Source organism: Scylla paramamosain, chromosome 6, assembly GCF_035594125.1.
Source record: "Scylla paramamosain isolate STU-SP2022 chromosome 6, ASM3559412v1, whole genome shotgun sequence".
Lineage (NCBI taxonomy): Eukaryota > Metazoa > Arthropoda > Malacostraca > Decapoda > Portunidae > Scylla > Scylla paramamosain.
Genome location: NC_087156.1, coordinates 23,926,997 through 23,941,996, shown reverse-complemented (window position 1 = coordinate 23,941,996; position 15,000 = coordinate 23,926,997). Strand labels below are relative to the sequence as shown.

The 15,000-nt window shown below is 41.7% G+C and overlaps 2 protein-coding genes and 1 long non-coding RNA gene across 10 annotated transcripts in view; 1 reads left to right on the top strand and 2 right to left on the bottom strand.

Annotated features, from left to right (window-relative positions):
• LOC135101456 (uncharacterized) overlaps window positions 1–5,762 on the top strand; it is a 12,561-nt gene extending 6,799 nt beyond the window's left edge. The window contains exons 1-4 of one of the 7 annotated variants that reach the window (XR_010269277.1): window positions 2,830–2,983; window positions 3,186–3,438; window positions 3,829–4,075; window positions 4,928–5,762. The gene's annotated coding sequence lies outside the window, so the exon portion shown is untranslated. Of the gene's footprint in view, window positions 1–2,829; window positions 2,984–3,185; window positions 3,439–3,828; window positions 4,076–4,927 lie in introns of those variants that run through there. The other 6 variants (XR_010269278.1, XR_010269276.1, XR_010269275.1 and 3 more) reach the window with 6 other exon arrangements.
• Window positions 5,047–8,621, bottom strand: LOC135101457 (uncharacterized). Of its 2 annotated transcripts, none has more exons than XR_010269279.1 (4): window positions 8,512–8,621; window positions 6,294–6,578; window positions 5,543–5,847; window positions 5,047–5,264 (listed from the first exon to the last, which is right to left on the bottom strand). It is a non-coding gene; the product is annotated as an uncharacterized LOC135101457 (long non-coding RNA). The 2 variants fall into 2 exon arrangements; XR_010269280.1 differs by having other exon boundaries at window positions 8,490–8,602.
• A 1,001-nt stretch (window positions 8,622–9,622) lies between these two features.
• On the bottom strand, window positions 9,623–14,863 carry LOC135101454 (mucin-2-like). Its single transcript, XM_064005429.1, has 9 exons — window positions 14,649–14,863; window positions 14,147–14,322; window positions 13,286–13,510; window positions 12,823–12,985; window positions 11,501–12,597; window positions 11,157–11,336; window positions 10,844–11,015; window positions 10,481–10,614; window positions 9,623–10,014 (listed from the first exon to the last, which is right to left on the bottom strand). The coding sequence occupies exons 1-8, from the start codon at window positions 14,719–14,721 to the stop codon at window positions 10,487–10,489; spliced, it is 2,214 nt and encodes a 737-aa protein (XP_063861499.1). The 5' UTR covers window positions 14,722–14,863; the 3' UTR covers window positions 9,623–10,014; window positions 10,481–10,486.
• Between the last annotated feature and the right edge of the window lie 137 nt (window positions 14,864–15,000).

Genomic DNA, 15,000 nt, shown 5'->3' with positions numbered 1-15,000 from the left:
AATTAGCATACAAACCAGATAGATAAATAGATAGATAAACAGATAGACAGATAGATAGACAGACAGACAGACAGACAGACAGACAGACAGACAGAGAGAGAGAGAGAGAGAGAGAGAGAGATTCAGAATTTATTCCCATTTTACAATGGGGGTTCAGTACATCATGTGCTGACTGCATGACTGCATCGAGAACATTATCAATAGAAAGGAATCTCTAAAAAGTCATACATAAATATGTTGTCACATCATAAAACTAATAAGAATCAAACGTTAAGATACATTAAATTAATAAAATGCATAAAACTAATAAAACGCATGAAACAAATAAAATAATAAATAACGGCAAAACTGTTAAATCAGCTAGTATTAAGAAGATGAAACTTTCAGCTTCTTATGAAAGTAGACATCGAATTTTTGTTTGTAATATAGTTTGGAAGACTTTCATAATCTAGGTGCTGCTACAAGAATTGGCCTTTCTGTCATACGGGTGTTTGTTGTTGGGGCGTACGATTGATGTTGCTGTCCGGTGTTTGCAGCATACATTTCTCTCACCGTTGGTAAGAACAACCTACCTTCTTGTTAATAGTGTTATAAGTGCTTAATGCAAGCTCGTACGTGTACTTTTCTTTAACTTTTAATCACTTCAGCTCTTTCAAGTAAGGTGTAACATGATCATATTTAGCACCACCTAACGCAACTTTTGCAGTGAAATTCTAGACTTTTTGAACACGTTGTAGATATGTTAGGCTTGTAGTTCCCCAAATCTTCATGCTATACTTAGTAGTGCTTATGAAGAGAGACTGTATAACTGTAATTTTTGTCTCTTTACCAAAGTTTTCTTTCATGCGATCAATATTGTGCCGATAGACTTGTTGCAAACTTGCGAGATATGTGCGTCAAACCAAACGAAATGATCAAAATATAAGCAAGATTCTTAATGAATGTGCTTGGTACTATAGTGGCACCATCAACCTAGACACGAGTGTCACGAAGAATCTGTGATATGTGTCCTCTCATATCAATGAATGTACAGTGTGTTTTACTTGTCTTCAGCATAAGAGAGTGAAGATGCTCTTTTACTTTTGATAAAGTTTCCTTAATTCTGTTCAGTAAATTCTGATTGTCAACTGTTCCTGTGAGTGTCATCGCCATATTGAATTACAGTGCAGTCTGTGATGGAAGGTGAAAGACCATGAACAAAAATTAAAGAAGAGAATAGGACCAAACACAGATCCCTGTGGAAGACCATATGTGGCGCGCGCTCCAGAGAGAGAGAGAGAGAGAGAGAGAGAGAGAGAGAGAGAGAGAAATTCCAAGATATATCAGCGAGTACTTCATAAAGACTGATTGATATGTAAGACAGAGAGGATGAATCCAGAACAAAGTGTGAGAAGACAAACAGGAGGTTAGGTTAGTACATATCCCCTAATCATTGTACATATGAGTCTTGTAATTAATATTACGTTTGTTACCGCCTGTTACAATTACATGGTCATCTTTTCATATTTTTACAGCTATTTTGCAAAATTTCGTATATATTAACCTGAAAAGATTCTTATTCAGAATAATGCCATGAATTTTTACTTACTACAAATTATTTTCATTAAAACAAAATTCAAGTTAATTTAATTTTATTCTAGTTAATTTCTTTACAGTATTTTCATAAATCTCAAGTTGAAGAATCGCATATATATATATATATATATATATATATATATATATATATATATATATATATATATATATATATATATATATATATATATATATATATATATATATATATTGTAATTTTCTTCAATAATAATATTCATGCATCAAAGAAATCGTATTTTTTTTTACATTTATTTATATAAAAAGTTTACAGTAGTACATATGATTCTGCGAAGATGTAAGTATTTGATGAATTTAGGAAAGAAGGAAGGAGGAAATTGCGTTTACGGTGTAACCGGAAGGAACCGCTTTATGGTATGACAGAAACAGGATGTAGTCTATAATGTGTTCGGCTCTTGACAAACGAAGGTGAACCGACATTCATGATAAGGATAACGCGAAGGCTTCAAAAACACCGGTCCAAAGTGTGTGTGTGTGTGTGTGTGTGTGTGTGTGTGATTTTAATGCTGAGGGAGAGAGAGAGAGAGAGAGAGAGAGAGAGAGAGAGAGAGAGAGAGAGAGAGAGAGCCTGACTGACTTACTTTTAGCGATGACATGTTTGTTTTTATCTGAGTTGGAAATGCACTAAGATAGGAAACGCTTGTGACGAAGGGTATAAATAGGATGATTTATAAAGAGGTGTGGATAGTTTTAGGAAATGCATAACTGTTTTAGAAATGGTAGGAAATGTAGAAGAGATTTAGGAAATTTATAATAGATTTAGAGAATGCACAGCCATTTTATGGTTGTACATTATCATTGGTTTGTAGTAGGTTTAAGGTTCACAATGTAATGTATTTTCGATTTTTGCAGTGAAGTAGCGAGAGAGCGACAATGATTGTGGCTCGTGTAGAGGCGAGAATGAGTAAACGAATTGTTCCTACCATACAGATGAAAAGCTTGTAGTGTGTTTCAATCATCAGAGCGTAATAAGAATAGTTTTATTCATTATGATTATAGCCGTCACCAGATAAGAATTATTGGCACCGCTGTGTACGTGCGACAAACCAGGAGGTGACAAACAGACATTATTAATGGCCAACATGAGCTTTGAAAAATATGCCTCTATGTGACTATTTGATACATCATCAAGAACATCTACTACTACTACTACTACTACTACTACTACTACTACTACTATTACTACTAGTACTAGTACTACTACTACTACTACTACTGCATGCTTTGGAGAGAGTGAGGGCTGCGACGAGCCGGCGACCGGTCGACGTCACGTGACTCACGCTACACCTCTAGGAGACTAGGTCCCTCAGTACACTGCCAGCTGGTAAGGGGTATGGGTGTGTGTGCATGACGGTCACTCAACTCTGCGGTAACTCGGTTTTTATACTTTATACGTGCATGTGTACGGTTTGTGGTAATATTAAGGCATGTGTAAAGTAGAAACAAGTTTTAATGAGAGGACGGACTGCAGTTCTGAGGTCCTCACTATGCTGTTTTCGGTAGTTTGCAGGAAAACGTGTGTAACTTTCCTTCACTGGTTACTGTTTATTGAGAATTGTTTTTATTTACAGGTGCAGTGTGTCAACGAGATTCTTAGTTAATCATCAAAGGTTTGTTATACTGAATCCACCGAGTGTTGCAACCAAGAACTGAAACAGAGCAACTCTCGTCTTCTGTTGAATAACGAGGCTGAGGACAGCGCTTGTTACAGTAACCATCGTGTTGATATTATTGTCTCCACTGTACAGTCGTCTCCATACTTGATAAAGCAGCCTTCTACCCTTATTATTTAGCTAAAGCGACATGTCATCTCGAGGGATTTTAGTAAGTAAAAAATATCATTGGCCAGAAGTCGCGACGCCTAAATTAAGCCACACCTTTCTCAACCCCAACTCCATGTCCGCCTCCTCATCACTACTCTCACCTTGTTTCTACATTTTTCATACCCCCTCTCTCTCTCCTCTCTATCTATCTATCAATATATATATATATATATATATATATATATATATATATATATATATATATATATATATATATATATATATATATATATAGAGAGAGAGAGAGAGAGAGAGAGAGAGAGAGAGAGAGAGAGAGAGAGAGAGAGAGACAGATCTATAGATCTGTCGTAGAGCCTGGCGCAATGAGAGAAAGAGGTGCAGCCATTTTCACGACAGTTAGACATGTGTGACTTTCGTGTGGTCTTGGCAGGTGTAGGCAGCGGTGGTGGTGGTGAGTTGAACGTGCATTACTGAAAGAACAGCAGTGCAGACCTTGACAAGAGGAGCAAGTGAAAACATGATTAGAAGACGAACCTACGAAAGAAAACAAAACGTGGTCGGTTTAAAGAAGGATGGTCGGGAGCGTGACAGCGGAGGATGAATGCATCTTAATCGACCCCGCCCCTCCTGCGGAGGATGAACGCAACTAATCGACCTCACTCCCCAAGATTGTTATGGTATGTAGGAGTTGAAATATTGAGGGGGTGAGAGTAACAGCACTCTCACTGGCAGGAAATTGTTTTAAGACCATAGTTTAGGTACCCGCTGTATGTAGTAGTGGTTCCCAAATTAGCTTATGGGAGTCGTATAGGTAGTAATATTTTGGGATAAAATAGCTGCCACAGAATAAAATGTCGAGTTAAGAAGGAAAGCGATACATGAAGCGCCATGAATTCTAGCAATACTTGATGTTCTTCTAATTTGGGTAACCACCAGTAGCTATTGGAAACACGCATGATGAAAATCTGTTCAAATAATTCACCATACTTGATGTGCTAAATTGGGTAACAAATTTTTACATTTTTCCCAAATATTTTTCTGAATGACTAGTTATTAAACGTTAATTAAAATTAGGAAGAAACTAATAATTAAACGTTAGTTATTAAAATTAGGAAGAAACTATGATAATTATTATCAAACATGGCCTCGGCATTCTTTTCCAAGCTGTGCTGGGACAACTGTTTTTATTATTATTATTATTATTTTTTTTTTTTTAACGAAATATGCACTTTTCAATCTTGCCTGATAAATTCTTCGACGATGTAATTTTTAGTTCAGAATTAAAAACTCAGACGATGTATTGAAAAATTTATTGATATTGAGATTTTCATTGATTTTACAATTTTTACTTTCAACAGTATTGATACCAGTAATTTTATAGGCGAGTTGCGGCCGGCCATACGAGAAAACTACGGGCAAACATAGCCACGTTCTGACCAATGTGTGTGAAAAGTAACAAGTTAGTGAGAAAGCGGCCAGTGCCTTTCGGGCAGTTGCCCTTTGTGTAAAGAACCCGTCTTCCTTTACAGACGTTTCATCCTCCTCGTAGCTGTGGAGAGAGCTGACTACCATACTACTGTGTTTAAAGTACCTCGAAGAGTCTCTGGAGAGACACTCGTAAGTTTTCAAAGGGAGAAAAAAAATAAAATAAATAAATAAAAATTTATTAAATTAAACATACTTGGGAGCCTCTCGGACTCTTGCATCACCGCTGCTCATTAACTAGCTGGCTACACTACCGATCAACGAGTCTGACGTATACAGTTTGTTACAAAGTAAAATGATGTATGGATCACGAAGCCCTCATCTCAGCAGCGTCGGTCACCAAGGCGTGCAACAACCACACACTCCAGCGCCACCAGGAACCTGCAGTGAAAAAAATACAACAGGATCAACATCTTTATCCCCCCAGTACTTTATTGAAATAAATGTAGACAAGACATTGTTTAAAATAAAAATTTAATAAACTTGCAATAATACTCTTCCTGCCCGAATTTGCTTCATATACTGTACTGTACAACAACCACACTGATGTAATAACTCCCTCAAGACGCCACATACCCACATACCTCAGCCCTGCCAACAGGGTCCCCACTGACTATCTACAGGCTCATCCTGAACTCAACTTCCGAACACCGACTTACAAGTTCCGCTGCAGTGCCTTACTCATCCTAGAGCTGCTTCCAGGTAAACTCCTTTACTCGGATTGCGTTGGCTGTCGCGCTCGCGCTGCTCTTCTCACTCGCCGCCGGTCGTGCTTCTTTTCCGTTGTCTGGGAATCTCAATGTATGGTCCTGTTCTCAAAAGTTTGCGCGTCTTGTCTCCACCACTCATTTTTAAGGTTGTTTTCCCGATTCATCTGGACCCCCTTTTCTCCCGCACCGTCACCGGCATACAACACAAGGCGAACGTCACGTTTGCACTTGCAGCACCCAGTGGAGGAGCTCCGCTGCAAAACAATAAGATCAGATAAAAAAAAAAAAAGTCAATGGACCAGTATGACATGTAGTAGTTAGCTTGTAGATTATACAGCACCGTGCGCTAAGTGTTAGAATTAATTGGTTAACTTTTATTGCCATATCTTTCTCGACTCCCTAATCAATCTGAAGCATTTGTATTTCTACAGCCATTCCTATACCAGGGCAACCTATTTTAATCTTTTCCTTTCTGTAGTGTCATGCTGTGTTATGTTGCATATCGCACTGAAAGGGTTAATCATATAACTTATGCGTTTATATAAAGCTGTGATCAATCATCTAACATCACTAATGCTGCGTGAGTGCGTATTATGTGTAATGAACAATATTGCACACTTTCTTACTAGAACACGAGATGCACATTAAATTTTAAAATATTCATCTAATAACACACCACCACCACCACATGGAGTCCTACCTTCCTCGGTGGAATAGTTATTGTAGCTTCTTTCTTCATCCTCTTCCCTCGTTGGCGTCTTGTTGCGGAGTGAAGCAACACTGTGACCCTCGCTGCGTCTTCATCCTGCTTCCTGCCCTTCCAGCCACCTCACGCATAAATGCGTGAGGTGGCTGGAAGGGCATAAATGCGCATGCGCATAAATGACAAACAGATGCCTCATTTGAAGGTCCCAGGTTGTATCGAACATCTAAATGAGGGGGATTTTATGTCTTCTTTAGCATCGCTGTGACTTTCGCCGCTCATCTGAAAAATTACGTACTTTAATTTGTCAAGTGTTTATTTGTTTATCAATTAATGTCCACGAAAATTTAGGTTATAGACATCAAAGCTTAAAGATGTGAAACACGACGAAGGAAGCTTCACTATTAACTATGCTGACAATGTGTTTATAATCAACTGTTCAATTTTTATTCATGATAAGTGACGAGAAGATTAAGGGAAAGGCTTTGTAGGACTGACAGAACAGATATTACCGATAGAGTGGTTTGATACCAGAGTACTTGAATAAACCCCCACAAAATGATCCTGCCGATAAGATAAAGGTTGAGTTAAGCCTAATTGTGATAACTGCAACAGGTCACCTTAAGCACGAATGTCACTATAATCTGTGCTTGCTTTTATGAGTGGTGGAAAGAGAGAGAGAGAGAGAGAGAGAGAGAGAGAGAGAGAGAGAGAGAGAGAGAGAGAGAGAGAGAGAATTTCGTAATTAAGTTTGGAATACTGAAAAAAAATAAATGAACATGAAAACAAACAGTCCTTCAGTTACCGAAATCTGTACTATGGAAGGGCTGAACGGAAGGAAAAGTTGTCTGGGTGCTTTATTTTTTTCTTCTTCAGAGAGGTGTCTGTCTGTCTGTCTGTCTGTCTGGGTTTCTTCCTCTATTTGTATTTCTACCTCTGTATGTCTGTTTCTGCCTCTGTCTCTGTCTGTCTGTCTGTCTGTTTCTGCCTCTGTTTATCTATCTGTATGTGTTTCTGCCTCTGTGTCTGTGTCTGTCTGCCTGTCTTTCTATCTTTCTGTCTGTCTGTCTGTCTCTTTCTGCCTCTGTCTGTCTGTTTTTATCTCTGTCTGTCTATCTATCTATCTGTCTATCTGTGTCTGTCTATCTGCTTATCTATCTATCCGTCTATCTGTCTACCTATCTATCCGTCTATCTGCCTATTTATCTATCTATCTATCTATCTATCTATTTATCTATCTATCTATCCGTCTGTCTATCTATGTCTGTTTATCTGTCTATCTGTCTGTCTGTCTATCTATATATCTGTCCATCTGTCTATCATCTATCTATTTGTATGCTTATGTATCTGTCTGTCTATCTATCTATCTGTCTCTGTATCTGCCTTCATCTCTAAAAAAAATTCACGGCCATCATCATACTTCTCGCATGGTTAATACATTTTTCCTCGCGTAACAGGTAAATACTATTGTCATCTTAACATCCTGTGTCTAAACTTTCCAGTGAAACTCCACCTGCAGCAGTCATAAAAGTATCACTAAGGGAATGCATTTTTTACGCACAATGTAACGCCATCAACTTTTGAAACACCGATTCATTGGTGGTTAAGCATGAATGAGGAGCGGCCGAGGTTCGAAGCTGCGACAGAAGAACTTCCTGCCGGTAGACCCATGACATTCGCCAAGCAGCAAGTGAAGAGTTTACTTGCCTTGGACTCTCCGATAACTGCAACCAAACCTGGATCCAATGCCAGTGCTGTACACCTTTGACTGTTGCCTGAGTCGAGCTGCGGACATTGTCACATTACACAGACCGACTAACCACCACGCCACTACAGACTAACCACCACGCCACTACAGACTAACTACCACGCTACTACAGACTAACCACCACGCCACTACAGACTAACTACCACGCTACTACAGACTAACCACCACGCCACTGCAGACTAACCACCACGTCACTACAGACTAACCACCACGTCACTACAAATTAACTACCACTCCACTACAGACTAACCATCCACGTCCCCAGAAGGTGTAATAATCACTGGATAATAATTCCTTTTCAAGGTAACCAGGCAAGCGAACTACCTCTTGATTACTCTTATGACTCAAAGATTAATTAAAAACGTAAATTATACTATGATATATTACAATTTAATTTCTCACTTGAAAGCTTCGAAAGCACACACATTGAAAACATCCCCATCATACTTGTACATGGATGAGCTGCCAACATCTTATGGAGCAAATGCGGAGGCGTAGGAGCAAAGCGCAGCGGACGACGTACTACCACTAACGCCACCAACAAAACACTGAGGGTTGATGATTTCTAGGGAGAATTGGTAAGGTAGCGAGGCAGTGATGACTTTTTTTTTTTTTCATTTAATGATATATTATTGATTTTCATTTCCTTTATACCATATCCGAGAAATTTTTGTATGCTAATTTACTCCGTTTATTATTCATCATTCGAGTAATGGTAAGAAACTACTAATAATGAACAGAATACAAAGCTAACAACACAACTAGATTGTGATGGATCGAACACGCCTGTACACTCATTGATTTACTGTCATGCTAATCAACTAATCACTCGATTGACCAACTAGACCCTTGTCAGTCAATAGGATGATTAGTCACTCGGTGGTATCGCTCCCCGTGTGTTTAAGAACAATTAGGTAACTTCGATAAACTTTCCTCTTTAGAGTTCGAGATCATTTGAATAATTACTTAACAAGATAGTTAATGAAAGAATGAAAGTGTATTAAAGATATGAGTGGCAATGTCCCCTTTATATATATATATATATATATATATATATATATATATATATATATATATATATATATATATACACACACACACACACACACACACACACACACACAGAGAGAGAGAGAGAGAGAGAGAGAGAGAGAGTATGGAATCACCACCGGGCAATATTCTTTCCTGGTGTGCGGTGAGGGTGCTGGACTTCTGCGTGGGCTGGCGGCTCCTCCCTCTCTCTCTGTGCTTTGTCTGGTTCCGGGACGTCTGCTTTCACTGTAAGTTTGCATTTTGGCGGAAATAAAGATATTTGTGTTCTAACCTGAGTTACTTATTATTACAAATAAGTACAAAGAAAGAAGGCCATATACGGAGAACTCCGGCAGGTCGAGCATAAGGGTGAATCAGGTCTGGTTATCCCCGGGGGTACTCTTAAGTTAGACTACATATTGTGAAAAACTAGTCGTACGAGTAATAAGCCTTATGCATATTCGTGTTTGCCTAATTTTGCATTGTAAGCATTGATCACGGAAGGGAATGCAAAATATATGACGAGGAAATTGCATGGAACTTTATTTTCATAGCACCTTACAACATTTATATAGAGTTCGAAATATCTTACACTTGCAATCAAAGTCTGAGAAAATGAGCTTGAGGTGATCTAATAAAAAAAATAGTAATTTAACTCTAGAGTAAATGAAAAAGAGATGAATAAGAGGCAATTATGGACACCACTGGTCTTTACTTATAAGAGTATTTTCTTTATATGTCAAAATTAACTTAGTTTAAGCAAAGATCAACATATTTTCCATCACTCAAGCTGGATATAATTTCTTAGAACGGGTAAGCATGAGCAGGCAACGCTTGCCGTGGTTTGCAAATGGCTGTGCTGGCTGCATGAATGTCGTGGATCATCTGGCTTTCCTGGCGGCGTCAAACACGCGGGATCTGCACCGGATGGTAACAAGACCAGTTGTGAAAATGCTGTCTGTAAATGTTTATTTCATGTAATGTAGATCTTACTGGTTAGGGTGAATATGATGAATATGCAGTGAATCGTAGCATGTCTCTTCTTCCTTCCTCTGTTATTCCTAATATGCAAATGTTTGCCAGTAAATTTATGCAGATCTGTGGCCTTGTATTACAAGCATACCATAGGTTAGTGGTTTGTTGCCAACATACAGATAGCGTCTGGAATTTAAATTCAAAACTTTGCGGCAAATAACAAATCAAGAATGGTTTGTTTTTTTCCTGAACTGGTTTTCTCTTAAACGAGTCAAGCGGAATTTCATATGACTCCATAAAAAATCATAATCCATGTCACATAAGACTGGACTGAAAGATATGCTACTAATTAGTTCAGTATTTCCATGTTGAAAAAGGTGTAGTGTCTGCTCCTTGGAAAGCCTCTCACCTTTGGCTAGTGGTGGGGACGACGCCGGATGGGCATGGTGCAGTTCACGAACTGGGGCAGATCGCACGATTTCTTGTCTTGGTTCCAGTACAAGCCCTCGGGACAGTCCAGCTTGACTGGGACTCCTTCATCGCCTGGAAAGGACATACATTATCACTGTATGAGGTTGCATGCATAAAGGGTCATTCATTGTGAGAGAACTGTGGTATTCAATGCAACAGGAGAGAGATCCACTTTGTACATGTGCAAAACAAGATATGATTTTTTGTAATATGAACGTACTTATCCATGTTTTTTCTTTAGTTTATAAAAAAAAAGGGGGAAAGTAAGCAATAAAAGGTGGACACTTGGAGGAATTCTTACAGTGATAATAGGAGGAGCAGACTTCAGAGGGATAGTAGCAGTCGCAGAGACAGACTGGTGGTGGCTCGGTGACGATACATTGCGGGTACATGTCAGCATACACACACGTGTCGAAGTCTGGGTGGAACACGAGTCCCTCCGAACACTTGTGGTAGCTCAGTGACTGATCCTCCTGAGGAAGAAAAGAAATCTGTCAGACAGGCACACCCTCTTATTGCTAGTCTGGGCTAAATCTGCTCTGAGGAAAACAACTTTTTGGAGGATAACTTATCACAGAAACCAAAAGGATGTTGTTGTGCAAACAAATACATACATCACAATAGTAGTAGGCGGTGCAGTCGTCTGCAGGTTTGTGGCAGCACGCGCAGTCACACATAGGGCTGGGGGTGGGCTCTGTGGCATTGGGGGCTGGTGTGGTTGGGACGGGTGTGGGAATCTCACAGATGTGGTCTGGTCCAGAGGTGCAGCCCGCTGACTGTGGCCAGTCGCACACCTTGTAGTGGAAAAGATGGTCTGGTTACACACAAGTACGGTATCACTGAGGCCTGCGGCATTCCAGTCCCCCAAAAGTACTACTGAGGAGAAACCTGAATCCAAGTGAAATGTAATATGGCTTTGACAACCCTTATCAATATGTGCTGGAAGACTAAAACGTACCTTCAGTCGTGGGTTGAAGTGTAGACCAGCGGGGCAGTCCTTCACGTAAGGGATGTTATGGTCACAGTGAACCCATTTACCACACTTCTGAGGGTGTGGGAAGAGTCCTTGCGCAGCGGGGCAAGCAACGTCACACACAGAGCCATCAGGTGTTGTGACTGGGGCCTTGGTGGTGATGGTGGTGGTGGTGGTGGTGGTTTTAGGTGTGGTGATGACGGGATGAACACAGTTGCCATCGGGACCCACGTAGCTGCCGGTGACACAAGGTGTAATGTCTTCGTGGTCACAGGTGAGGAGCCACTGGTTCCAAATGGTGCCCTCGGCACATGGCATTTCCTGTGGCCCGTAAGGGGCGCACTGGATAAACTTCCTGCAGTCTGTGGGATGAGGGAAGTACTGCTGGCCTCCGGAGCAATCCACGCATGGGAATGGTGACACCGTAGTGGTAGTGATCGGTTTAGGTGTGGTTGTGGTGGTAGTAGTAGTGGTAGGAGGAGGAGGTGGTGTGGTGGTAGTAGTCGTGGTGGTTGGTTCAGGTGTGGTAGTGGTGGTAGTCGTGGTGGTTGGCTCAGGTGTGGTAGTGGTGGTAGTCGTGGTGGTTGGCTCAGGTGTGGTAGTGGTGGTAGTCGTGGTGGTTGGCTCAGGTGTGGTAGTGGTGGTAGTCGTGGTGGTTGGCTCAGGTGTGGTAGTGGTGGTAGTCGTGGTGGTTGGCTCAGGTGTGGTAGTGGTGGTAGTCGTGGTGGTTGGCTCAGGTGTGGTAGTAGTAGTGGTGGTGGTGGTAGGTTCAGGAGTGGTGGTGGTGGTGGTGGTGGTGGTGGGTTCAGGAGTGGTGGTGGTGGTAGTGGTGGTGGTTGGCTCAGGTGTGGTAGTGGTGGTAGTCGTGGTGGTTGGCTCAGGTGTGGTAGTGGTGGTAGTCGTGGTGGTTGGCTCAGGTGTGGTAGTGGTGGTAGTCGTGGTGGTGGGTTCAGGAGTGGTGGTGGTGGTGGTGGTTGGAGGGCGCGGCGTGGTTTGATGGCAGTGCAGGCCGCAGACATTGGTTTCAGGGTTGAAGAAGAGACCGTCAGGGCAGTATTTCTTCTCTGGCTCTCCGTCCTTGCCTGTCGAAATGGCGCAACTTAAGAAATGGTAGTGAATGTAACTTGTTTGTCATGTTTTGTATTTCAGTGGTAGTAATTTTCTCTCTCTCTCTCTCTCTCTCTCTCTCTCTCTCTCTCTCTCTCTCTCTCTCTCTCTCTCTCTCTCTCTCTCTCTCTCTCTGTCTGTCTTTTTCTCTGTCTCTCTCTCTCTCTCAGAAGGCACAAGGAGAATGAATGTTGACTTACAATCGTAGAAAGCGTTGCATTCACCCTCCACGGGGTAGCGACAGTCACACTCACACACGGGCGGGGTCGTAGGACACTGGTAGTTGCTCGGGAAGTCGCAGTTCTCAATGTGAGGATTGAATACCAGCCCATCTGAACACTCCCTCACAACAGCTTCGCCGCTCTGAAGGCAGAAGTGGGTGAGAGATTAAATCTTCAGTAATTACCAGCAAGGAACAAGTAAAGCAGGTATGGACATTTCTGTTTTTTTCTTTATCTTACTTCGCAAGATTTCTTTCACCGTGGATGTTCTTATTTACGTGGATGACTGTTTCACTCCGGCAATGCAACAGGTCTGTTATACAACTGTATTGAAAAACTGGTTGTGTTAGTGACTATAATTACTGAGCCTTAATGATGATTGATGATGAGTTAATGCTGAACGGTACAGAAGCAAGTAAAGAGCAGAAGACCGGCACAATACCTGAACACACTCGTAGTATTTGGTGCACACGTCGTGGGGTTTGAGGCAACAGTCACAGTCACACTCCGCTGACGACTCCGAGGACCCTGAGGACTCTGAGGAGTCTGAGGACTCTGAGGAGTCTGAGGACTCTGAGGAGTCGAACAAGTCGAGCTTGAGGCGTGTTTTCGGGTCACTGGTTTTGAGGGAACACCCAGACTCCACCAGCCGCGCTGTGATGTTGCACTGAAATGTTAAATTATTGAGGATAAATGAATCACTGGTAATGCCAACGTACGCAGGACAAACACACACACACACACACACACACACGGGACACTCAGTAAAGGACGGGTAGCGCTCCTGACTGGGAGGCGGAAGGTCCCATGTTCGATCCCCCAGTAGGTGTTTGTTATTCTGTAGCGAAGCTCCTGCCAAAGATGTATATCGTATGCAGTTCATTCATGTCCACACTATGAAAGTGGTGAAGCTATGTAAATGGTGCAGCTTCTGCCAAAAAAAGTATATCGTATGCAGTTCAATCATGTACACACTGTAAAAGCGGTGAAGCTGCTGCCATGTAAATATATATATATACCATATCTATATATGTAAATATGTATACCATGTAAATCAAGACCCCTTCAGCGACTATCACTGTATTGTCTGCTGCCTCTTGATAAATAAACCTGATATTATTTTTATATTATTATTATTATTATTACACACACACACTCCATGTCCGGCAACCTCACATGCCCTATCTTACAGGAAAGAGAGCTAACTCACATCTGAACTACCACGACTGACTGATGATCTTCACAACAGCGGTACTGGAGACGCACTACGACATGTTGGGTACGTCACAGGTACTCCACTCACCTGCGCGAGTCGGGGATAATCGCAGCGCCTCATTTCCGGGTTGAAGTCAAGGCCTTCCGGGCACTGCTTGATGGTAACGACTCCATGCGAACACTTCACGTAACTGTCGCAATTCGTTGGGTGGGCAAAAAAGCCGGCGGGAGTCGGGCAGGAGAGACTTGGGCACACCTGTAGACCTGTACGTGAGGAAGAGTGCCTCGTTCATACCATACATCCTTCACACCGTATTTTGAAGTTATCCATCAGTGCTTCATGACAGATACACTACCACACTTGTAAGGCAAGCCAAATGATACTGTTTGCCAGAAAGGGACATCGAGAAATGATTGATTAATATATCGATTACTTGTTTTTATCACACACACAGGTCCCGTAAACAACACCTTTCATAAGTAGGTCAAATGTAAGTACTTGAAGTTCTTTGTCCTGCATGGCGTCATATGATAAATTTGACCAAGGGACTGCAGAGAATACACTGGAAAGGATAAGGGCACGGTAATACCTTGGGTGTAGACAGCCAGCAGGAGGAGGCAGAGTGCCGGAAGCACCCCGCTGAGGCTAAACTTCTGTGCCATCCTTTGTCCTGTTGCTCTGAGGCCCTCGATGACTGCGTTGGTCCCTCTGGCCTGCCCCTTATATACCTGAAGGGATACAGGTGTTGTCAGGCGAGCTAAGGAAGGAATAATCCAGACCAGACGTGTTGATCTTTCGTCAATGCATTACGTAACCTTGGCCTGTAGTGTAATCCACAACTATGCTTACAGCCGTTATCATTGCGTCAGAAAAAAAAAAAGCCGTTCAACGCTTCAAAACACCTGCGTCACTGGATTAATTAAACGAACTGCCCGTGGTTC

Coding starts and splice junctions, on each gene's coding strand:
- LOC135101454 (XM_064005429.1), bottom strand. CDS start 14,721: ATGGCACAGAAGTTTAGCCTCAGCGGGGTGCTTCCGGCACTCTGCCTC. Junction 14,323..14,648: donor GCTGGCTGTCTACACCCAAG/GTATTACCGTGC, acceptor CCTCACGTACAG/GTCTACAGGTGTGCCCAAGT. Junction 10,615..10,843: donor CTGCTCCTCCTATTATCACT/GTAAGAATTCCT, acceptor TGTCCTTTCCAG/GCGATGAAGGAGTCCCAGTC.